This window comes from Gymnoscopelus braueri, assembly GCF_963280865.1.
Source record: "Gymnoscopelus braueri genome assembly, chromosome: 14".
Classification (NCBI taxonomy): Eukaryota; Metazoa; Chordata; class Actinopteri; order Myctophiformes; family Myctophidae; genus Gymnoscopelus; species Gymnoscopelus braueri.
This window is the reverse complement of record NC_137619.1, coordinates 53,376,682-53,401,681: the sequence shown is the minus strand read 5'-3', so window position 1 is coordinate 53,401,681 and position 25,000 is coordinate 53,376,682. Positions and strand designations below refer to the sequence as shown.

The 25,000-nt window shown below is 41.1% G+C and overlaps 2 protein-coding genes across 2 annotated transcripts; both read right to left on the bottom strand.

The window, feature by feature from the left end:
* Positions 1–13,590: 13,590 nt before the first annotated feature.
* Positions 13,591–22,250, bottom strand: LOC308100267 (uncharacterized protein). The gene is made up of 7 exons (XM_080449245.1): positions 22,182–22,250; positions 20,848–21,384; positions 19,567–19,722; positions 18,495–18,649; positions 18,312–18,368; positions 14,204–14,517; positions 13,591–13,907 (listed from the first exon to the last, which is right to left on the bottom strand). The coding sequence occupies exons 1-7, from the start codon at positions 22,190–22,192 to the stop codon at positions 13,686–13,688; spliced, it is 1,452 nt and encodes a 483-aa protein (XP_080305371.1). The 5' UTR covers positions 22,193–22,250; the 3' UTR covers positions 13,591–13,685.
* On the bottom strand, positions 15,165–16,077 carry LOC308100385 (E3 SUMO-protein ligase ZBED1-like). The gene is made up of 2 exons (XM_080449411.1): positions 15,955–16,077; positions 15,165–15,678 (listed from the first exon to the last, which is right to left on the bottom strand). Exons 1-2 carry the CDS (start codon positions 16,030–16,032, stop codon positions 15,169–15,171), a joined length of 588 nt encoding a protein of 195 aa, XP_080305537.1. The 5' UTR covers positions 16,033–16,077; the 3' UTR covers positions 15,165–15,168.
* Positions 22,251–25,000: the final 2,750 nt, after the last annotated feature.

Genomic DNA, 25,000 nt, shown 5'->3' with positions numbered 1-25,000 from the left:
TACTAAAAGAGTTTGTATGAAATTGGACCAAAGTCAAATAAAGAGTGTTTGTGTGTCATCTGTCACTAGAGACATTCACATCACTGAACACTGGCTGTCTATGACTGACCTCTGCTGGTGTCAATCTGTCATGACATTTGGCCGCACTAAAACTGAGCCAGTGCCTTTCCTGAAATTATATTAACTTACTTACTAAGTTTCTTTCTTTCAATTTACTTTCTTTCTTTCTTTCTTTCTTTCTTTCTTTCTTTCTTTCTTTCTTTAGTTGGAGCAACAGGTGGAGAGACTGAAGGAGCAGCTGCAGCAGAAAAGAAACTGATGGAGATGAACACACTGGTGAGAGGAAAATACGCACGCACGCACGCACGCACGCACACACGCGCGCGCACGCACGCACACACACACACACACACACACACACACACACAATGAGGGATGATTCATGCCTTTAATAGATGAGATTTCCTCAAGTACGCATGCATGAACGCCTACCGTTTTATTACACGAGCGAGTGTGCGTGCGTGTTGTAGTGGATAAAATTCATATAACAGTCATTGTGGTATGGATTAATTGAATGTATTAGTAGATGCAACAATCATCACCTGTTCTTCCTTGTTAAACTCCTCTCCCTAACAAAGTCTTTAAGAAACAGTCGACTCATGCTAACCTATTTCAAACGTGCCGACTATGTGCGAGTCAGTTATAGAATAAAGCCCATTTAAGGAATGACCATCTGTTGTTATACCTCTGTGTACCATCCTGCCAGTATAAATATGTGGAAGACATTGGTGTTGGGGAGTGATGGGGGAAGCCCTGGAGGGAGACACTAGTCTCTCTCTGCTGTGATGAGATCTACAATAAACATGGAGTTTGGTTCCTGACAACTGAGTCCTGCATCTTCCTGTTCTGTTTATTTTACATAAAGTAACATGTAAAAGCTGCCATAACAATTGGCGCTGTGAGCAGGGTCAATATTTCATATTTCATAACTAATTATGATTATGGATACTTGATCAAAAGAACTTAAGGGTGAAGGACTTTTTGGGGAGAAGATTTTCTCAAAGCAGATCCGGACCACATCCAGACGATGGAGGACAAAGAGGAGACCACCACAGAAGCAAGCTATGCAGAATCAACTTCTGATGATCTTCAACAAGGTCTACACGATTGGAACCTTGCAGACCGATCTATTCTGTCTGTGATGACAACAAGGAAACCACAAGCTTCAAGCCACAGAGGGAAGGAGCAGAGCATGCGTTTTCCACAGCAGAGCATGCATGGTCACCAGCCATGAGCAGCACCAACAATGTCACCATGCAGCAGCAGAGGTGACGAAATCGACACCATACAAACAACAAGAGACTTTGCCACAGCAGGAGAACAAGGCACAGAGAGCCACAGAGAGCATTTGAGAGCCACTGAACTGGGACCCACCAGCCCAATGGAGATCACTGCCACAGAGAGCCTGTTTGGAGATCGCTGTCAGAAATGTAAACCAAATGGACCCGTATGCCAAGTGAAGATGGAGGAAAGAGCGATGAAGACTGGAAAACTATATTCGATAACTAATGTGAACATATTTGTTCTTACTGCCTAATCTCTGGCATGTCAACGTCTAGAAGGGTGAGATTTGTATTCCATGTAGCGAAAATGCCCGAGTGATGAAAATTCCATTTGTTAGCAAATTCCACGTGATGATAATGGAGCCCTCAGCCGTGAGAAACAGAGATTTAACATACAAACGGATATAAATTTGACATTATGAGTGAGAGGCTTTCAAACCTAAAACAACCAGGTCTATTATTCTGTAATATGTTTCATGTGATATGTTTGATATCTATCTGAATTAATTAATATAGGAATTTTAGATAAAAGCTGATATCTAAAAAAAAGAAATTGTCAACTGGGCATTGGCCATAAATGTGGAAATATTTGTTTTGACTGCATAGTCTCTGGCCTTTTAACGTTTAGAAGGGAGAGAAGTGTTTAGACACGCGTATCGCCCCAATTAGCCAGCGTGCTAAGGGCCCTTTGCCTTGAAAAACAGAGATTTAACGTCCAACCAGATAAAAGATTTCACATATACTAAATTCTAGAAAATGAGAGAGAGAGAGAGCTCTCAAACCCAAACAAGTAGATCTACTTTGGATATTATTATTAGGTTAACGGCAGAGTCAGTGATGCCTTCTGTGTCAGGCAATTATGCATCAGTTATAAGTCGCACGTCCTGTCTCCTGATATTTTTGTCTGAGTGATCATACAGTAAATGGTTGAGTAAATATATAGCTATATCAACATGTAGGTAGGAAAATGTCTATTGATTTGGCATTCTATGTCGTATGTACATGAATATGCTTATTCATGTACAAAAACAAAAAACTCTGGACTGTAATGGCTATTTCAGAATGCCAACCTGTTCTAAATCAATCTATGTATCTATCTATATTTTGGCCCTAGAATAGTAGCCACACAGCAGGGTTCTTTTCACAGCTTCTGTTCCTGTCATTCAACAATTGATACAAAGGTCTATTTCCACATTATGCTCTGTGTCAGCATGTAATTTGTCCTGTGATACTATACATGGTCATTGCTAATTTAACCAGTCAGCTCTATGGTACTGTTACTTAGTATAGCCTGTTTATAATTATAGAGATCTTGGTGTATAAGAGGTGTCGCATATGACACTTCAGGAGGCTGGTGCCCCGAATGGGCTGTTGGTCAGGCCAGGAGGCCTGGCTCTACTGATCTGTATGCTGTTGCTCTCTGCCTGAATCTTCCTAATAAATGATCAAAAACTTCACCTGAATGGAATATTATTATTCTATTACATAAAATAAACAGAACAGGAAGATGCAGGACTCAGTTGTCAGGAACCAAACTCCATGTTTATTGTAGATCTCATCACAGCAGAGAGAGACTAGTGTCTCCCTCCAGGGCTTCCCCCATCACTCCCCAACACCAATGTCTTCCACATATTTATACTGGCAGGATGGTACACAGAGGTATAACAACAGATGGTCATTCCTTAAATGGGCTTTATTCTATAACTGACTCGCACATAGTCGGCACGTTTGAAATAGGTTAGCATGAGTCGACTGTTTCTTAAAGACTTTGTTAGGGAGAGGAGTTTAACAAGGAAGAACAGGTGATGATTGTTGCATCTACTAATACATTCAATTAATCCATACCACAATGACTGTTATATGAATTTTATCCACTACATTCCAGCCCTTAGGGCATAAATATAAAGTATTTATGTCCTATAAAAATAGAGAAAATTCATAGAATGACAGGACATTATGCTAATTCAATGGGATACAATCATGTACAAATATTCAAAACAAAACTGTATTGTTAGATACACGTGTGATGGCAGTGACAAGCAAGCATTGCGCATATGCTACTGGTCACGTATCCTCAAACAGTGTATTCAACAATTCTACAGTAATGGTTACAGAGAAAGTCAACACCAATAATAATTTTTCCCCACACTTCACTTATGTATTTAAAAATCATAGGACCTTTTGGCATACTGTATCTTTGATAATGCTATGCTCTTTGACATTTGTTAAACAACTGATGCAGCTTGTAGATTTATACAATTTTTTGGAAATGTTATATCTGATCTGCAGCTTGTAGATCTGCCATTTTTGGGAAAGATTGCCATTGCTTCTTTTAAATACTATTATGGTGGTGTAGTTCCACACTACAAACCTCATAGCTTTATTGTATTACCTATTTAGTAGCTAGTTAAGACCCAAATGTACCCATCAGGCAGGTAATTTACCCTTTGAAAAATAGAACTATCTCGGCCTGTCACCGGTCTCTATTTTAGACTCCATATGATCTTATTGACATAAAAGTCCTCAATCGAAAATTAATTTAATTTAATTTAATACAATTTAAATAAAAATGTTCCCTTAATAAAAATGTTCCCTTACCCCCCAAAGTTTGTAAGTAACTTTCAGGAAATAATGGACTGACCAATGGTCAAATAATGGTCTGACCAATGGTCAAATAATGGTCGGAAATAAATGTTCCCTGACCCCCCACACAGTTTGTGAGTACTTTCATAGAATAATGGACTGACCAATGGTTCTGCAGAAACCATCGGCCGGACCCATGATCCGGAAAGCTGCACACAAACTTTTTGCTATACAGTAAAATGTAATACTCAACCGAGGTACAGTTTAACCTGTCTTTATACTATCTCCATCAATCACTCAAAAATTGCTGTAACAATTTGCTTGATAACCATAAGTTCTAGCCTACGGATTATTATTACATTTTTTATTTCTTTTATTTTAAATTATATCAACACGTGGAATTTGCTACCGAATGGATTTTTCATCACGTATGGCATTATCAACACAGCATGGAATTTTCTTCACTCGGGCATTTTCACTACATGGAATAAAAAATATAGAATTATGTAAAATTTCTTGCCACATGGGAATTTGTCTACACATGGTGTGTTTATTTTAATCCGAGTTTTACTTAACATTTATCTAGCAAGAGCAGAATAAGTGGACTGGAGACAAATAAAATCTGTTTTAACTTCCTTGTAAAAAGGCCATCATAAATTACCACATCACATTATTGATTGAGTGCCTTGAAACACTACATTTTGAATAATTACTTTGATACATTTTAAAACTCAAATGTATTCCTGTTCCAGTGTTTGGTCTATCTTCACTCACACACAGACACACACGGCCCCTATCGCACCTGCCACCCCCCTTCCCCCCTGTCAGCTATTCTGGGGAGAGGAATAGAAATGGGGGAACCAGACTGATAAGTGAACTATTTAGTTCATGTGTGTGGAAATAGATTACAATACTGACTTACTCAAGTTCTATGACATTATTGTCTTTTCTTTTATGCATATTACCCCACCATTAAACAATATTGTTCTTACATTAATTAGTAGAATATAATTCTCAATTTTGGATCGGATTGTACTGCGATTTTTAAGGAAGTACCATTAAACAATATTTTTCTTACATTAATTTAGTAGAATATAATTTTCAATTTTGGATCGGATTGTACTGCGATTTTTAAGGAGGTTATCTCGAATAAATTCATTTTATCACTCACTATTTTTAGTATGACAATGAATAGAACTTGCAAAGTAAATTAAACCGTTCAGAACATAACTCAGGACATGACCCTCACCCTTTCATGGAGCCTGCTCCGCATGTAGTGAATTGGTGCCTGTTGTATTAACATTGTCACCTGGTCCGTATTGCCATGGAGCCTGTGGAGCCCGATGTGGGGCAAGGCAGTGGATGTGGTCCACCCTGTTCTGGATTGTTGGCCACAGCATTTCCACCTGGCCCATAGTTGCATGGAACAGACCCTGCACCATATTGTTCGTGATCCTGGTCTTGGTGCTGCTGGTGCAGCCATGCACTCCTTTCGACAGGACACTCCCTCTCCATGTGGTCATCTGAGGCACAGTAGAATCAGAATCAGAATCAGAATCAGTTTTATTGTCACATCACAGGTTTACAAGGTAAAAAAGTGGGTGAAATTCTTTTTTGTACATCGTTCCCATCGCAACGTTAGTTTCCATAGAAAGAAGAGGGGGGGGGGAGAAGAAGAGGGTGGGGGGCAGGTGGGAAGGAGATCAAAAACAAGAGAGCAACAGAAGGCCAGACAAGTTATCTACATATTTACAAATTACCTGAGATAATAAATAAAACTAAAAAAACTAAACTAAGGTGCCTGAGCATAGCAGCAATGTATTGTACTGTGCATGTTATACTTATACTGTGCATGATAGACAAAGGACGTTAAGGTGCTTAAGGAGCACAATAAAAAGACCCAAAAAAAGTCAGTGCGTTATACAAGGGATTAAGGTGCAAAAGGTCAGTGCGTGTCCACCTAGAGTGGACTGACCCTAGTATAATCCGCATGTAGCTCCATGAGGGAGTGCAACAAAAAGTCATTTGTACCTGGTGTAGTCCACAGGTGTGTCCGAGGGGGGGGCTAAAGTCCAAGTCATTGTCCCTGGTATAATCCACAGGTGTGTTCAGGAAGAGCCAGAAAAGTCTGCGCCGCCTGCTGTCAGGCTGCTGAACTCATCCAGGCTTATGCCCCATTCAGCATTCTGACAGCGGCTGGATTGAAACTACACCAAAATCTGGTGGTGGAACTCTTGATACTGCGGTAGAGCCCCTTGCCCGGTCGCGGTCGTTGTAGGGGGTTGAACAGTCTATGACTTGGGTGGTGCTTGTCCTTGATGATGCGCTTGGCTTTGACCACGCACCGCTTTTTGTACAGTTCCTGGAGCGCTGGGAGCTCGATTCCCATTATCCGCTCTGCCGATCGCACTACTCGTTGTAGGCTGACCTTTTCTCGGGCAGTGCAGTTCCCGTACCAGGCCGTGACACAGCCTGTTAGGATGCCTTCGACAGAACTGTTGTAGTACAGCCTGAGGATGCGACGTCCTACTCCGAGCTTCTTCAGGCGGCGGAGCCAGTACAGTCGCTGCTGAGCCTTTTTCCTCACGTGTGTGGAGTGCGTCTCCCATTTGAGGTCCTCCTCGATGTGTACTCCGAGGAACTTGAACTCGCTGACCCTTTCCACTGCAGCACCGTCGATGAGGATGGGCGCATGGTCTCTCCGCGGCCTCCTGAAGTCCACGATCAGTTCTTTGGTCTTGTCGACGTTAAGAGAGAGGTTGTTCTCACGGCACCAGTGTGCCAGTGATTTGATCTCCTCTCTGTAGTCAGACTCGTCGTTGTTGACGATTCGGCCTATCACTGTCGTGTCGTCCGCGTACTTTATGATGGTGTTGGAGACATGTGTGGCTATGCAGTCATACGTGTACAGGGAGTAGAGGAGAGGGCTCAGCACGCATCCCTGGGGTGCTCCGGTGTTGAGGGTCAGGGGGTCGGATGTGATGCTGCCCATTCTCACCACCTGATGTCGGTTGGACAAGAAGTCCTGTATCCAGTCGCACATGCTTGGGTGTAGCCCTAGGTGTCTGAGCTTTTTGTCAAGTATTGCTGGGACAATGGTGTTGAATGCTGAGCTGTAGTCCACGAACAGCATACGTACATATTTGTCCTTCAGCAGCTTGTTGTCCATGTGCGAGAGGACGGTGTGGAGAGCCATGGCAATAGCGTCGTCGGTGGATCTGTTTTTGCGGTATGCATACTGCCACGGATCCAGCGAGGCAGGTAGCGTGGAGCTGATGTATTCCCTCACCAGTTTCTCGAAACACTTGCTGACGATCGGGGTGAGAGCAACAGGTCTCCAGTCGTTCAGGCATGTCACTTTGGCCTTTTTGGGAATGGGCACAATGGTTGACATTTTGAACCCTGCAGGGACCACAGCCAGGGAGAGGGAGAGGTTAAAGATGTCAGCGAAGACACCCGCCAGCTGGTCTGCACATGTCTTAAGGACCCGGCCTGGAATCCCATCAGGTCCGGCTGCCTTGTGGATGTTGACCCGTGTGAAGGCTGTACGCACTTCTCTCTCCGAGATGGTTAGAGGAGGGTTCTCCTCTGCTGGTGCTGCTGATGGCCCCGCTTGGCTGCCGCGGTTGGAGCTGATCTCAAACCGGCCGTAGAAAGTGTTCAGTTCGTTGGGGAGGGAGGCAGGCGGGTTCACCTCGCTTCTGGTTCTTGTTTTGCAGTCTGTCAAGGTGTGTACTGCCTGCCATGTGCTCCTGATGTCGCCACTGCTGAGTTTGTCTTGCATCTTTTTTGTGTAGGCCTTTTTCGCCTTCCTGATGGCGCTGTTTAGGGCCGCGCGCGTCGTGTTGCGCGTTTCCACGTCGCCAGATTTGAAACCAGCGTCCCGTTCATGCAGATGTGCACGTACTCCGCTGTCCATCCATGGTTTCTGATTGGGATAGATCCGAACTGTCTTTTTTGGGACTATGTCATCTATGCACTTGCTGATAAAGCCAGTGACTGAGTCTGAGAGTTCGTTGATGTTATTCCCAGCGGCGTTCTTAAACATCCCCCAGTCAGTCTGGTAGAAGCAGGATTGTAGCATAGCGTCTGTGTCCTCAGACCAGATTCGGATTTCCTTCTCAACGACCGGCTCCCTTTTTAGCCTCTGTTTGTAGGCAGGTAGCAGCTGGATGGCGTCGTGGTCAGAGCTTCCTAGCGGTGGGCGGCGGAGAGCTTTGTATCCATCCTTGAAGGGCGTGTAGCAGTGGTCAAGAATATTGTCACCACGGGTACTGCAGGCGACATGCTGGTGGAATTTGGGAAAGACCTTTTTTAAGTCTGTCCGGTTGAAGTCGCCTAGGCAGATGACTGCGCAGTCCGGGTGGCGATTTTCTTGTGCACTGATCGCCTGGTGTAATTCCCTCATAGCTGTGTCCTTATTAGCTCCAGGATGAATGTAAACAACGGCTACAATCACGATGCTGAAGTCGCGTGGTAGGTAGAAAGGACGGCAGGCTATGATTAAAAGTTCAAGGTCTGGTGAGCAGTGACTGTCTAGGATTTTAACATCTTTGCACCAGTTGTTGTTGATCAAGGCACAAACTCCCCCCCCACGTTGCTTACCGCTCAGTATAGGGTCTCTGTCTTTCCTATACGCGGTGAAGCCAGGAGGAGTGATAGAAGAATCAGATGCTAACTCCGTTAGCCACGTCTCTGTTAGCACAACAACACAGGTCCTCCTCGTCTCTGCGTTGTATTTAACGCGCGCCAGTAAGTCGTCCATAGTGGTCACTGTTCTTGATTCACACAGAGATCTAACGTTCGCTAGCAGGATTGAAGGCAGTGCAGGTTTATATCCACGTTTTGTTGTTCTTACGAGAAGACCCGCTCTAGTGCCTCGCCGCCACGGTCTTTTTCGACGGGGGTATGTTGTTGATCCGGCCGGAACAAAGGGTACCCCACCCCCCCCCCAGCCGAGCGGGAGGTTTTCGGCAAAAAAGTCCGGAATTCTGTGTGTAATCGCTGTGCTGATGTCCATAAGTGCTTGTCTGTCATAACTCCTTAGACACGCGACGGTGTAGGGAAAAAAGAGAAGGCTAAAAAATACTAAAAAGATGGAAAAACGTTGCGATGCTACGGAGCTTGTACGAATGCGGCCGTCTTTCATGGCGCTTCCTCGTAATGTAATTACATAAGTAATGACATAAGACCGCTATGTCATATGGCTCACTGTTTCCTCCTCTTCTTTGCCTCCATTCACGGCTCCTTTTCTTCCTATGTGACTCCTGATTTGGTTGCTGCTGCTGTTGTTGTTCCTGTGGTGGCTGCCGGTGGTTCTCATAGAACATCAACTGTGCTCTTTCCAATTTCTTCTTCCTCCCGTCTTCTTGTGAGAGCATGTGCCTCTCAGCGTGCAGTGCATGTCCCCACACCTCAGTGAGGTTCTGACTTTCCCATCCAATACAGGAAGTCATAACCCGGTTATGGATGGACGGGCGCAAGCCATTGATCACGGCAGTTTTTAACAAGTCACTGTAAGCCGGGTTGTCTAGTGTCACACCACAATGCTTCTGAAAGCAGTCCTCCATTCTATTTCTGTAGGTGTCACAGGTTTCATCAGCCCATTGCTTAGTGCTGTGAATTTTCGGCCAATCAGTGTGTGCTGGAAAAGCTGCTTTCACCCTGTCAAAAAGACCATCTCGATTCTGCAGCTGTCCAGTGATGATGTCATCTCTTTCTCCAGTCACATCAAAGTTTCCCCTTAGACGTAGCCACCTTAATCCAAAAACTTTGCGAAATACTGATTCCAGCTCTCTTGTCGATGGCCCATACATCTCGATCAAATCTAACACAGCCGTACACCAACGTACCGCGTCAATTATGGGGTCTGGAAGGTCCTTCACAATGTCATTGAATTCATCAGGTGTCCAGTTTCGCTGAACATGTACTGTTGCAGAGTACGCATCTATCTCTGCTTGCTGTGCCCCAGCCCCCGGACGGGGATGAGGGTTTGGATATGGAATTAATGGGAATAGGTTACTTGGACAGAGCGTCGCTGTGACATCTGCGTGTTCCTTGGGTGTTGTAGCAGTCAGTTGTGTGTCTCTCCTGCAGTTTGGCTCCTTCTGCCTCACATTGTAGTCATCAGGAGAAGTATTGGCTTGTAGATCTGCTAATGTCACCATAGTTCTGTCAAGGTGTTCTCGCAGTAATGTCACTTCTTTCCGTTGGTCGTTGAGTTGTTCTTGATGTAGCGTTGCGGCCCTCTTAGCTTTGTCACGCTGGTCATTGAGTTGTTGTTGCATTCTCTTCGCTTTGTCACGTTGATCTTCCAAGGCCTTCTGTTGGTCGTCAAGTTGTCGCTGCATTTTCTTTCTGCTCGGTTTTGCTCCCATCTTCTTAAGATTCTAAGTGGAGTGTTTGCTATAACAGCAAAGCATCCACCCTGCTCACAGCGCCAATTGTAATGGCAGCTTTTACATGTTACTTTATGTAAAATAAACAGATCAGGAAGATGCAGGACTCAGTTGTCAGGAACCAAACTCCATGTTTATTGTAGATCTCATCACAGCAGAGAGAGACTAGTGTCTCCCTCCAGGGCTTCCCCCATCCCTCCCCAACACCAATGTCTTCCACATATTTATACTTGGCAGGATGGTACACAGAGGTATAACAACAGATGGTCATTCCTTAAATGGGCTTTATTCTATAACTGACTCGCACATAGTCGGCACGTTTGAAATAGGTTAGCATGAGTCGACTGTTTCTTAAAGACTTTGTTAGGGAGAGGAGTTTAACAAGGAAGAACAGGTGATGATTGTTGCATCTACTAATACATTCAATTAATCCATACCACAATGACTGTTATATGAATTTTATCCACTACATTCCAGCCCTTAGGGCATAAATATCTTCACGCGTGATATATTTCGCGCGACACACTGGTCCGCGTGCGCGTGCGTCTGACAGTTGTTTGTCAATGCCCTTTTGCTCCAGTAGATGGTGCCATTGCAGTGAGCCAAAATGAAAATGTTATTATATATATATATATATATATATATATATATATATATATATATAGATATATATATATATATACCCCCTATATTTTACCTATACTCCACTTACATCTCAGAGGCAAATATTATACTTTTACTCCACTACAATTTTTTAAAAACTTGAGTTACTTTGTAGATTTTGATTATTATTACAGAACATACATTAAACATTTCAGCATTGATAATTGTACTTATATGTTAACATTCTAGACCGCATGGCTCATTTGCAAACTCGTGAATATATTGGAGGTAAGTAACTAAGTACATTTACTCAAGTACTGTACTTAAGTAAATTTATAGGTATTTGCTAATACTTTATTAGAGTAGGCCTTTTTTTACTTCGGGCCAAGGACCCCCTAGCTGAGACAGAGATGAAGCAGGGACCCCCACTATATTGTATAAAATTGTGTTTCAGATTAACCTTTTTTTGTTTACTTGGTCTGCTCTTTTTTCCCTCTACACCTATACCTCTTTGCCAAAAATAGCAGATCTACAAGCTCATTGTAGATCTGCTATTTCTGGCTAAAGTTCTCCTCAGAAAAAGGATGCTAGGGTTCAAGTTTAAGGTAAAAAAAAAAATCCTATCACACAAAGATTTGGCGGACCCCCTGTAGTAACCCTGAGGGCCCCCTAGGGGTCCCGGACCCCCTGTTGAAGACCCCTGGTATAGGCTATAAGCATCAGTGTTGGGTAACGTGCGTTAGTACCGTAAGGTTACGTAATATATTATCGAATCAGAATCAGAATCAGAATCAGTTTTATTGTCACATCACAGGTTTACAAGGTAAAAAAGTGGGTGAAATTCGTTTTTGTACATCGTTCCCATCGCAACTTTAGTTTCCATAGAAAGAAGAGGGGGGGGGGGGAGAAGAAGAGGGGGTGGGGGGCAGTAACGGTAATATAACGCATTACTACAAGGACGTACATCTACATAAACGTTATATTTCAAATATAAAGTGCCGACCTCATGGCCACGGATGTTACACTTATGTACGTTTCCTCCGAAGTACCCGAATATTCTGAATTGTTAAATACAAAGCATTTAAATCCAATTGGTGGTGGTCATTTCCCCTTATTTTCTCCATATGCTTTCAACTACGTGACCCTATCTGTTGGGAGGTATATTGCACTCTGACACATTATAACTCTATGAGAAAATGGCCACCAATCGGATTAATACGCTTTTTATTGAACAATACGGAAGATACGGGTACTTTTGAGGATCCGAACATAATTGTAACATCCGTGGCCATTGGGTAAGCACTTTATATTTGAAATCTGAACGTTTATGTAGATGTATGAAGCAAAAAGTGAGCAAGTGCAAACACCAGGTTGAAATTCATCCATGACGGTTAACAGACAACCATGATGGCTATAGTGCTTGTATTAAAGTAACTAAAAAGTAACGTTATAATAATATATTTCTGTTGCTCAGACAGTAATATGTAACGAAATGTATTACCATAATAATTTAATAAGTAATATAGTACTAAAATAAAGTAACTTGCCCAACACTGATAAGCATGAATATTATGTTATTGCTCAATGAGTTTGCGTCAAATCATATGTTACATAACAGAGTTGCGTTAACAATCACATCTACAATGTGAATATTACACCCCTTAGCATCACAAATAGGCAAAATATAATGTAGGCTATCCACCTATAGAAATGGGCAATTTGTTTTGGAGTCACTTTGGACAATCAGCAAGGTCTTGCTCCCTCTTAACAGCCAGCCTGTCTTGGCGCAGTGGATTGATAGGTAGTACTGTGCACCAAGGCTCATGAGTCCGAATCTGGGTTGGAATATGTGTGATGCTCAGTTGAGGGTCAGTTTCAAATTGCAGCCACCTGTAAATTCTCTTTTACAGCACTTTAACTCCTATCCACCATTTATATATGGGTATATACACACAAAACAAATTAATTATTTTATCACACACAGAACACAATGTTCCTGATATATTTTGTCCCCCAGTACTGATACATCTGTTACATACACATTCTATTGGGTTGAAACTGGGTTATTCAGACATGTAAAAAAAAAAAAAAAAAACAGAACCAATGCAAAGACTTCACTCAGGGAGGTCCTACTCCTTCATATTCGAATGTTAACAAAATATTTTTGAACGCATGAGGCATATATACGTTTGTTGAGCTGACAACCTCCTGTGTCCAAGCAATTCAGTAAATTTAACCACACATGTCAATTGGCAGACAAGTTTCAGAGGATAACTACACCATTAGCTCCACTTTAAGTGAGTCTAAAAGAAAAGTGCACGTCCCTCTATTTAATTACTATGCATCAGCATGAAAATAGTTCCCTGTTACTTTTATTTATTGTCTGTACAACTGCACACTCTTACATTGCTTCAAATGAAAATATGACACTACTAGTCAAGAATCAAAATTCTCCTCATATACAGGTACAAGCAGTGTGATGGTGGTGGGATATGGTTGAAAACCTGGAATGCATCTCGGTCATTTCAGATTTTAGCTACGCTAAGTATTTGACCTAGAACAGTGGTTCTTAAAAATAGCAGATGTACAAGCTCACAGTGCGTCACTTGTACATTTCAAATTTGTTTTAAATCTTGTGACACAAAACATTTTCAGATGGGGGGTCCGTGGCGTATATCAATTTGGGGAGGTTCTTGACATGAAAAAGTTTGAGTGATACTCAATTAGAAGGCATTTGTAGAATCAGCCTCAGGTCAGCCTAATGCAAAGGTCCAATAACTGACTGCACTTCCTGTGTAGCTTTAATGTACAGGTCGCAGCCAAAGCATGTGCTTGACTGAGTAGGGTTAACCGTCTCCTGCAGTCTCGCCTCGATCGCAGCCTTCAGTGTTAATTCAGCCTCAGGGACAGTGACAGAATCAACTGTATCCGTTGTACCAACTGGTCCTTCCCAATCTATGCCGAAGGTGTCACCATCTACCTGTTATGAAATCAGATTTTAGATGTTAGATTTAGTTCCGTCTTGTCTTCTCACCACACACACACAAATATGCATCCCATATCCATTGTCATGGTGTTAATATTTAAAATACATTGAAGGGTATGACTTCATTGGTAGTACCAAAGACAAATCGATTACTCAAAATAACCTTCTCTTGCACAGTAAGTAATATGGCTGTGTTATTAGTATTTTGGTAATACTTTGCAATTCCATTGATTCATGTGAATCTTCCAAAAACATTGACTTTTTTTTTTTTTTTAGAGATGATCAATTACCTCATCTCGCCGGGATCCTTGATTGAGCAGAAGACCAGATATCCATAGTTGTTCGGGAGACTTGTTTCCCTCGGATGACAGAGGATGGTTGTCCCATGTGAGTCTGAACAGGTCAAGGTGCAAGTTGATCCTGGGAAGCATGACGTGGTGTAGGCAGATGAGATGAACATCATTGTCAGCATCCAATGCACCAATGTCCTCCAGGTGGCGGAAGGCTGTGTAGTAATTGCCACTGACTATGCACCACAAATCTCGCCACAGACGCTCAATTCTCTGATTGTGGACGCTCTTTCCTGTTATGTGGCTCCTTCGTTCTGTGTAGAAAGAAAGTGAGAAAGAAAAGAAAGAGGTCATCCACTAAACATAAAAAAATTAGTGCTGTCAGGCGATTAAAAAATTTAATCGCGATTAATCGCATGATTTGTGTAGTTAATCGCACGATTAATCGCAATTACACACCTTTTTAGCTCTAAATTCAATGATGAAGTGAAAGAAAACGGTGTATTGTGTTGTAGCCAAATGAAGGAACATGTTAGCAGCTTCCCAAGGCTTTTATTTAACAAAGTGCAGCCACTACAAGGGCAATACAAATGATGTCTGGTTTAAACTTTAGACAGTCAGAACCAATAAACAGTGGGTCTCAGTGTCCCAGTGAGTGGGCAGTAACATTGTCTGGTTTGGACAGTCAGAACCGAGAAACAGTGGGTCTCAATGTCCCAGTGAGTGGGCAGTAACATTTTCTGGTTTGGACAGTCAGAACCTACAACCAAGAAACAGTGGGTCTCAATGTCTCAGTGGGCAATAACATTTCCTCTGGTTTAGACAGAACCTTCAACCTAGAACCAAGAAACAGTCTGTCTCAGTGTCACAGTGAAACTAAGGTGAAGTAAAATTAACAGCATTTACTTTGCAGCAGGTTCTTTAGACTGTAGTCCATGTTTTATGTACACTTTTCTTTGGCAAACCTATTCATCCTTTCCACGAAGCCAGTCGCTAAGACATACAAGCTGATTAACATGTTGAGATGATAAACTAACACGCTTCTTTGAAACAATATGCCCAGCAAGGGAAAACAGCCTCTCACACGGCACTGATGTGGCAGGTGTAGACAGATACTTTTGTGCAAGGCAGGCCAGCCTGCTGTGTGAGCCTGCATGTTGTGACCACCACTCTAATGGACAGGCGTCCACACTGATGCTGGGCTCTGCTTTGTATCTGCCCACACAGTCCTCAATTGAGTCTTCTTCCTCTTCGGACTCGGACTCTGAAGCAACCAAGAGGGATGACTTTTTCTTTGGTGGCTCTGGTGCCTCTTCCACAGGTTGTTGGGGAACACTCCTCTGGCTCTCCTCCTTGAGTAAGGTGTTGAGTGAAGCCCACACCTCACCTCTCTCCGCTCTGGGTAGACACTTGAGGTCCTTGAATCTTGGGTCGAGTGCAGTGGCAATCTTCAGATATGGCAAGTTGGCCTTCTCCTTAGAATAGAATAGAAGTATAGAACAGAAGTACAGAACAGAATACTGTATTAGCAATGATTAACACAGTATCACCAAATGAGTTGAACACAATAAGCCAACGTTTGTTTCCAATGTGGTCACACAGTGGTCCATTATAAAACAAACAACATCCAGGAATAGTTTCATATTCTTCGGATAACACTTGTACTTCAGACAAGCATATACTGTAGGTTTCTTCCTTGTGTTAGATATGTGCCTTATTGCAGGCCATGTACAGAATAAATGTATGCTCACCTTGCGCTTCTCCATGTCTGTTGTGAACGTGGATTTGAATTTGGCCACGTAGGCAGGGTCATCATCGGAGCTCTCCATCACCCGAGACACATGGCAAAAAGCAAGAAGTATCACCGAGCATGAAACATACTTCTCACCTCCCAGAAGTTCAGTCACATATCTGCACAAAATAGAATTCAAAATTACTTCACTTATACCGAGAAATACCCATTCACTGATTACAAATACACACACAATGGTTGTTTTTCTTTCTACATTTTCACATTTCATATCATTTCTATATTTCATATGTACTCACTTAAACTCTTGCCCATTTATTTCTCTTTATTTCTACACTGTCATACTCCCTCTACACACACTCCTCTTTTTCTCTCTCTCTCTCTCACACACACACACACACTATTTTTCTCTCTCTCACACACACACACACCTCTCTTTTTCTCTCTCTCACACACACACACCTATTTTTCTCTCTCACACACACACACCTATTTTTCTCTCTCTCACACACACACACACACACACACACACACACACACTTAAAGAAAACGATTTCCAGTCTAAGTTTAAATTTGGCTAATAGCTTTACAAACACACACACTATCCATGACAATGAGGAATATAAAACCTAAAACATACCTGCAGGGCTCCAGTAGTAATTCCAATTTATGCAACTTGTCCAATTCAGCTGGTGTAGGCATGGTAATTTTCTTGTGTGTGGTGCCTGTGGATAGGACCTCTCTCAGTGGTTCTTCGTTTCTGCGGACACTCTTTATCATGGCCAGAGTTGAATTCCATCTGGTCGGGACATCTTGAATAAGCGCCTCCTCCTCTTTCCCATTTTCTTTTTGTTGATGATTTAGTTCTGCAGCGTTAGCTGGACTGTGTTTAAAGTGGCCAACGACTTTTCTGCATTTGGCTAGTGCATTGTCAAACGGGCTGTTCTGCAGAGACACTGTGACAGAACGCTGGAGACTGTGTGCAGTGCAGGGAACATGATCAAAGGGCATGTGATTCATAGCTGCGACCATATTTCGGGCACTATCTGTGCAAAGTGTACTAACTTTATCATAAACGTTCCACTCCTCTGCAACTTGAATGAAATGTTTGGCGCATGTTTCTGCATAGTGTCGCTCTTCAGTTTTCATGACCGTCAGTGCATGTGAACGCAGCTTCCAATCTCCATCAATATAGTGGACTGTAACCCCTAGGTAGTTGTGGTTACCCAGCGATGTCCAGTGATCTCCGGTGAGAGCAACGGTTGCTGCTTGCTCCAACTCCTTGGCTCGTGTAGCCCTCTCCCTTTCATACAACTCGTGTATTCTTTTTATGATCGTGGTTCTTGAGGGTAACACGTACGTGTAGTCATTCGATGCAATCCTAATGATATCCCTCAGGCCAACATCTTCCACAATAAGCACTGGCCTGCAACTTGTAGCCACCCACTTTGCAATAGCATTCGTAAGCTTGACACTCCTTGGTTGATCGATACGTTTCGCACAAGCTCCATCCAACGTAGACTGTCGCAATGTTTGTTTTGCTGGCATCGACTCCGGTGTGTTTTGCCTGTAGATGATACTTAAGGCTCGAAACACTTCGATGGTAACTTAATACTGCCTGGCAGTGGCTACAGACAACGTTGGTTTTGTCTTTTGTACCATCTGGGAGAGTTTTAAAGGTAAATTGTCCATTTAGTATAGTACTAGTATTTTCTCGTGGCTCCATGTTTGTTTCCTGATCAGCTGTTCACTAGCGAAGCCGGCGGCGGTGGAGCGTTGGTTTCTAAAGCCGCCTCCAATCACTGTTATTGGTTGCACGATGGTTGAGAGACACACGTGTAAGCGAATCACAAACCAGTTGTCCTCAACATCCCGCCTGCCAATCGCTGTGATTGGTTTAGTGGTTCAGATCAGGAAGCATTGCAATGAATTTTGAGCTACGGATGCCTCGAAGGGTAAAAAAAAAAGGCGATTTTCTTTTGTTGCGTTAATGCGATAAAAACATTAGTGCCGTTAATAAGGTATTGCGTTAATGCATTAATAACGCATTAACTTTGACAGCACTAAAAAAAATATATATGTCACACCTGGATCATTGTTGTCTCGCATTGTGTGTGCAATTCAATCCGATAAATTATCAATAATCTAAAGAAAAAAGGCAATGCTTGTGAACTGTACAGTGCATAGAGGTCTTAATGAATCTGCCGCCTTCTCCTGTTCAATACAATATCAATACTTGTGTGTCACACTCTTGTAAGATGAAGCATAGTATTAATTTACAACAAAACTTAATAAAAAGTAGAAATATGGAGATACAAGGTTTCTGCCTGACATCAACGACATGCATAATAGGCCTACCTGGTCCTCTATCTGGGTGTTCCAACATGTATCGTGCTACATCCATGTTTTCGCCACCTTTTGATAAGATTGAATACTTAATTAGCAGGTGTCTTAACAGTACAGATAGTACAGTCAAGGTTATGCTATCATAATCAGACAAAAACCCCAGATGGGATTGTTTCCATTGTCTACTCTATTCACCTTTGTCCGTCCGTGTTCTGGCTGGAAGGCCATATTCATGTACAGCTGCCAGAAAACGACTGAAAACTGTAGACGCCTTGTTGTTTGTGCTCGCTTTCAGAAACATAATCTTCCGACTGTAGCCATCAATGCCTCCATGAATAACAATTCTCCACCTATGAGATTTAAGAGACAGACTGTGATCATTATCAATCAAAAACTTTTGTAAGGTGGGTGAAATTATTAATTTTGCAGGCTCATCAATGCAGGCTCATCAATGCAGTTAAAAGATAGAGAATTCGATCATAATAAGGGACATAAAGTGCATAATATGTAACTAATCAGCATAATTAATGGCAAGCATCCAATGTAATCAAAGTGCATAAGAATCCATTTAAAACGCTGTTCAGTGCTGTGTGCAGTGGCAGCAGGCTTAGTTCTTATTCAGCAGTCTGATAGTTTAAAGATAGAAAATGTTGTAGCCATTACATCAGTTTTCAATTACTGTTTAGTTACAGCAGAAAACACAGCGAGCCTAAGCAGCGGTTCTCAAAGTTGGCTCCATGAGGGGGTTCCAGGGGCTCCCCAGGATAATTATTTAATATAGCATCAATATCATTTTTACCACTTCAACCCCATGATGAATTGGCCATTTGAAAATGGCCAATCTACAAGATCCCAACGGGTCATATAGTAGATCTTCCATTTTCCAAGAAATCTTTCAAACTATTTTGACAAATTATTTCTTGAAACGTTTTAACAACTATCAAGAATCTTGTCGGGGACTCTGGCACGATTCATTTTGAGATGGGTTTCAGCAGGCAAATACATCTACATCTGGGGGGTCCTTGACATGAAAACATTTGAGAACCAATGGCACAAAGGGCCCTTTTCTTCTAACATGCAGACTTTTCATACAAAGACATCCATAAGGCTATTGATTTAAGACTGACAACATTTGACAAAACTACCACAGAATACATAATTTCTGAATAATTAAACTATAGCCGATTCACAATTTTCGACCCCTATAGCATGACATGGAAGTGGAGATTCTCAAGAAAAGTAATGAATGGACACTGACGCTGCTTACCGGATTAATTTGTGGTTCCCATCGATATGCCAAAGAGACAGAGGAGCAGGAACTTTGTACGCTCTTCTTGGTATGACCTTTTCCTGCAGGCCACGCAGAATTGTCCCCAAAGGATCGACAGCTCTGAGGCACTCCACAACTCTGCGCTGTTGTACCCTGTAATGAAATGACAATGGAACGTTTGATCACCTTACAGTTTTCAATTATTTTGACGTAATGTAGGCCAAAGTTCTCATTTTTATATTTTCAATGCTTCCTATAGCAGTCATGTCCCACCTGTGTCCACTGTATTATAGGCTAATGTCATTAAAGAATAGTGCAGTTATTATTATTTTTTGCAATGGGTACTTTTATGTACAACAGCAGATAACATATTGATGCCACTAACCAGTGGTGTAAAGTAACTAAGTCCATTTTCACAAGTAGCCTACTTTACCTCAGTACAATTTTGAGGTACTTTTACTTTACTGGAGTATTTCCAATTTTCTATACTTTTATATATCTACTCCATTACATCTCAGAGACAAACGTACTTTTCCTTTTCACTAAAATTATTTGAACCCCTTAGTTACTAGTTACTTGATTTTTATTATTATAACAGAACTGACATTAACCATTAAAGCCCTATTTAAACTTTGGCTTTTTGAAAGTAGCCGATCTACAAGCTCACAATGCGTCCTGATGCGACACATTGTGAGGTTGTAGATCAGCTATTTTCAAAAGACTTTAAAACATGTGAAATGAGACAGTCTGCATAATGATTACTTTAAGTATATTTTGATACCAATACTTTTTTTGATTACCAGACTTTTAATTGTAACAGAGTCTTTCTACATTGCAGTATTGATAATTTTTCTTAAGTAAAACATGACAGTACTTTTTCCACCACTGCATGTATGTATGTATGTATGCATGCATGTATGTGTGTGTATATCTGCTCTTTTAAATGGACCGAAATAAAAACTGCTATAAAGTTTTTGTAATGCATTGGTTGAAGAAGTGTCAGATGTTTTACTTAGATAGTTGGGTATGATCTTTTTTTTAATATATAAACAACATTGTGATGATTTCTATAGGAGTGCAACATTCAACAATCTGTGTGTCACATAGTCATAATAGACTGTGGGTACATAATGTCAAAATAAGATAATTTGTTTGGCTTTAGATCTTAGGACTTGCTAAGAGGTTTTACTGTGACTAAAACATACATGTATATCCCAAATGGTTTGGGTGACAATAGGCTAAAACACCAAAAGTCCTACCAATAAGAATAATAATCACCTGATCCCTTTTGATGTCAGATATCCCCAGGTTACCTTATAGCCTGAGGTTGGGAAATGGACATGAAAGTCTGCCACCACCTTTCTTAGGTCTTCGTCCGTAATGTCACTATAAGTGTCCCTGATGCTTAAGCCATATTGTGTCATACGTCTACGGATGGTTCTGACACTCACATCGAACAGCCTGGCAATTTCTGGAACACTGAAATGATATTCTATCAGGTATTGCAGTTGTTCTTCAGGTATGTTGAATGCTGGTCTACCTCGTTCACCTGTGTGAAATGTCAGAGATCTAAAGCCAGTTCCATTCTCTTGCAAGATCTCGAGGGCTTCATTTAATTTTCTAAAGATTGATTCAGCATTTTGTAGGTCTGGAAAGCTAGACAACAACTGAATGACATTCTCCACCATGTCCACGGCCCGGTCTGTGCTCTCTCTATCCAATGAAGCAGATTGTTGGCTCAATTGTTGGCCAACTGATTGCAGAACGTCTGCCACCATATCCAAGCACTCTTGGGTGGCAACAGGAACTTGAGGTCTGAAATAGACAAAAATAATAATATCTACAAACATGTTTACATACTTGGGATCACATAAACAAAAATCTTTTATTTAGTGGCTACTATTATAAAAAAAAAAAATGCTTCTCAATTATCCTTTTTTAATATATTTTTTACACACACACACACACACACACACACACACACACACATTTTATTATATATATATATATATATAATATATATACACACACACACACACAAAAATACAATAAAAATAAAATTAAACCCAGGGGTAACACATTAAAGCATGGGTCTTCAATAGGGGGTCCGGGACCCATAGGGAGTTACCACAGGGGTGTCTCCATATGTTTGTGTGAATCTTTTTTATTTGATTTTTTAACCAATTCCTATCATCCCTTCTGAGGGTAACATTAGCCAAAAATAGCAGATCTAAAAGCTCACAACGGCGTGTTGTGAGCTTGTAGATCTGCTATTTTCCACATAAATGTTTGGTTAAAAGAGCAGACAAAGTACAGAGTATAAGGTCAAGTTTACTAAGTATTCAGAGTTATAAATGTGACAAACAAGTCTATGAAGCTATCTATGTAATTCATCTAAGTTCACTTTGCTCCTCAATTTTATAGGATATAGTAGGTGTCCCTTCTTCATCTGTGACCCTAAACGTTCAAAAACTAGTTTTACATTTTAGGAAGAGTAGTGTAAGCCTATTACAGACAATTATAATTGACTAAAAACTGACATAAAAGTTTCATAAACGTAAACGAAATATATATATATATATATATATATATATATATGAGATAAACTCTACCTGCTGTCCATCGTGCTGTGGTTCACAAAAGTGAGACTCCTTCTTGAAAGAAAAGTTTGTATACCTCGCTTCCTGTACTGTAGAGGTATGTAGCATACCATAGCATATGTAGCAAGGCCTGTAGCACAAGTCAGGACGGTCTAAATTCAAGCAGTCTTCTTCTACTTTTACTTCTATTGCGTTTTGCTACCATTGCTCTTGGGTGCATACCGCCCCCTACTGTTCCGGAGTATAGTACAGTCTTTACCACAACCACCACCAACCACCACCAATGAACCACTAGCACTAGCACTACTATCGCCATTTCTTGATTGATTGATTGATTGATTGATTGATTGATTGATTGAATTAATGTAATTATGAGCTGGCATGTGCAGGTAGAACTGTCAAAGGTTATGCAAAAAGGATAACACAATTATCATTGTGGTCCATTGTACTGCATTCACAATGTAATACAATACAAAACAATTAACACAACTGGCCCATAGCTTCAAGAGGTATATTTGCAGAGAAGGGAGGGGTGGGGGCAGGGGTTGCTACTACTAACAAGGGGTTTCAAAACAAATTTGTATTTCGAGGTCAGCCATTCTTTAATTTAATTTTTGAGTTTGGGTAGTGAGTCGAGATCTGTAATGGGTTTTGATAGTTCATTCCACATTATGGTGGCAGCATAGATAGGAGAATGCATGTTTCACTGTGTTTTAGCTGATTTAGGGGGGAACAAGGTCAGTTGATCTCCTTCTGGTGTTATGCCCATGGACATTACTAGTATGTAGTTTCATTGGGATCTGGGCAGGGCACTGATCCTGAATCTTGAAGACAGTTGCACAGTTTTGTCTTCTACCTTGAGCCAAGCAAGACCATCAAAGTGAGCTGAGACATAGCGAGTCCTGCATGGGTTTGAGGCCTATATAGTATTATTATTTTTAGGGAGAGATTTGCAAAATGATAAACAAAGACAACAAAATTACACTTTATGAAACTTGCTACACCACTACATACATCTAAGCAGCTCTCAGTGAATGTGAGAAAGAATAGTAGACTATGTACAAGATACACTATGGGTACAGTGACAAAACTGTATCCTAATTCTGCATTTCTTATATCTTTTATCACACTGCTCATTCACTCATAGTCAATGATCATATCTTATCTTATATCTTTTATTCACATTTACATCTATTGGAAAGAACAATGAGGCCTTGAGTGAAGGGTACAGGTATTGCTCTGGGACCAAGGTACTTGACTACTTTTAACTGTTCATAAGATTAAGCTCCATGACCTGTGTGCATAGTCCATCACAGAGGTGCGACAGGCTTAAGGCCTAGCAGGAAGACCATTCCATCCCTCTGTGTAGAATAATTTTAGTTACGTGAGGAGATACTCGTGCATTAATGCTTGAGTTTGTGCATTGAAGCCATTCTCATGGCAGGGTATTGTCATTGACTACAGACAATGCATTTGAATTATTAAAATGTATAATAGCTTTCTACTCCAGGCAATACGGAATAATTGATAACATATTTGGTTGCTGATATGCTGAATGTACACTACAAATGTAAGTCTGTTTCACAATTTGCACATCAAGGGCAGAAGTTATTTGTTATTAGTTAAAATAGCCATAATATGTATGAACAACCAGCTGATGACAACTATTGTTGTGTTTAGATTTTGATTTAAAGCACACAAATGATAAATTCATAGTGTATGAGGCTCAAATCCTGAAGATATTTAATAAAATGCATTCTTTAGAGGCATTATTGGGAGAAACTATATTCACACACAACATGCCTTGTGGGTACTTTCATGTTTGAGGTAGGTTTATTATTTTAAAATAAATATATATTAAAAATAGTCATTTAAATGCAGTCTGTTAAATCTGTATGCAAATTATGTCCTGTATATAATACATGCAAATGTTGCTGTGGTGAGACGTCATTAAATGTAATGTTGATAAAACATTCTGATCTGGGGTCAGCTTAAATGCTTAACGGCTGTGATTGCAGGCCTTCACATTCAAATTTGAAAAACAACTCCCGAAGAGAACCTGTGAACTGTCTGCGCATGCGTGCCAATTGACCCAGAACCAATCAGCACGGAGGAACGTGACTAAGAAAACCATTTCAAACATTTTCTGGTGGCAGATACAGGCAGACAGACACACACACACACACCGCACTGTCACACTTGAGAGCAGCAGCGTACACTTCACTTTTCCAGAGAACCATCTTCATCCAGTTATGTCCGGTTTGATACAATAATATTAATGAATCTTTGTTAAGGTTAACTATGCTAAAAATGTGATTTGAATGTGTTTATCAAGCTAGTGTTGACGGTACCAGGCCAGAGCATGTTGTTTACGTGTACTTGTAGGCCTACTGTGTTCGGCTAAGCCATGTTACATCGACTATTGCAGACTTTATAAACCAGGCCTTCGATTTGTCTTTAGTGGAAGAGGAGCATCACTGAAATAAATCGGATTTTGTGGAATGAATTAAGTTTATAATAGTTGGAACGGTTTGGTTGCGGTGTTGCATTCGCAACCAATCAGAAGGTTCCATCCCTCTGGGCGATGGCATCGTGTAATTTGAACAGCACTTCAAATTTTACTTGAGTAAAAGTACTTGTATCAATGTTCTTAATGTAACAAAAGTAAAGCTACTCAAGTCTTTGTAAATGGCAGAACTACAAGCTCACAATGTGGAACTTGTAGATCTGCTTTCAAATGTTATTTAAAAAATAATTATTGAACTGCCTAGTGAAATGCAACATTATGCAGAATAGAGTATTTTCACTTTTGGTACTTAGTATATTTAGAT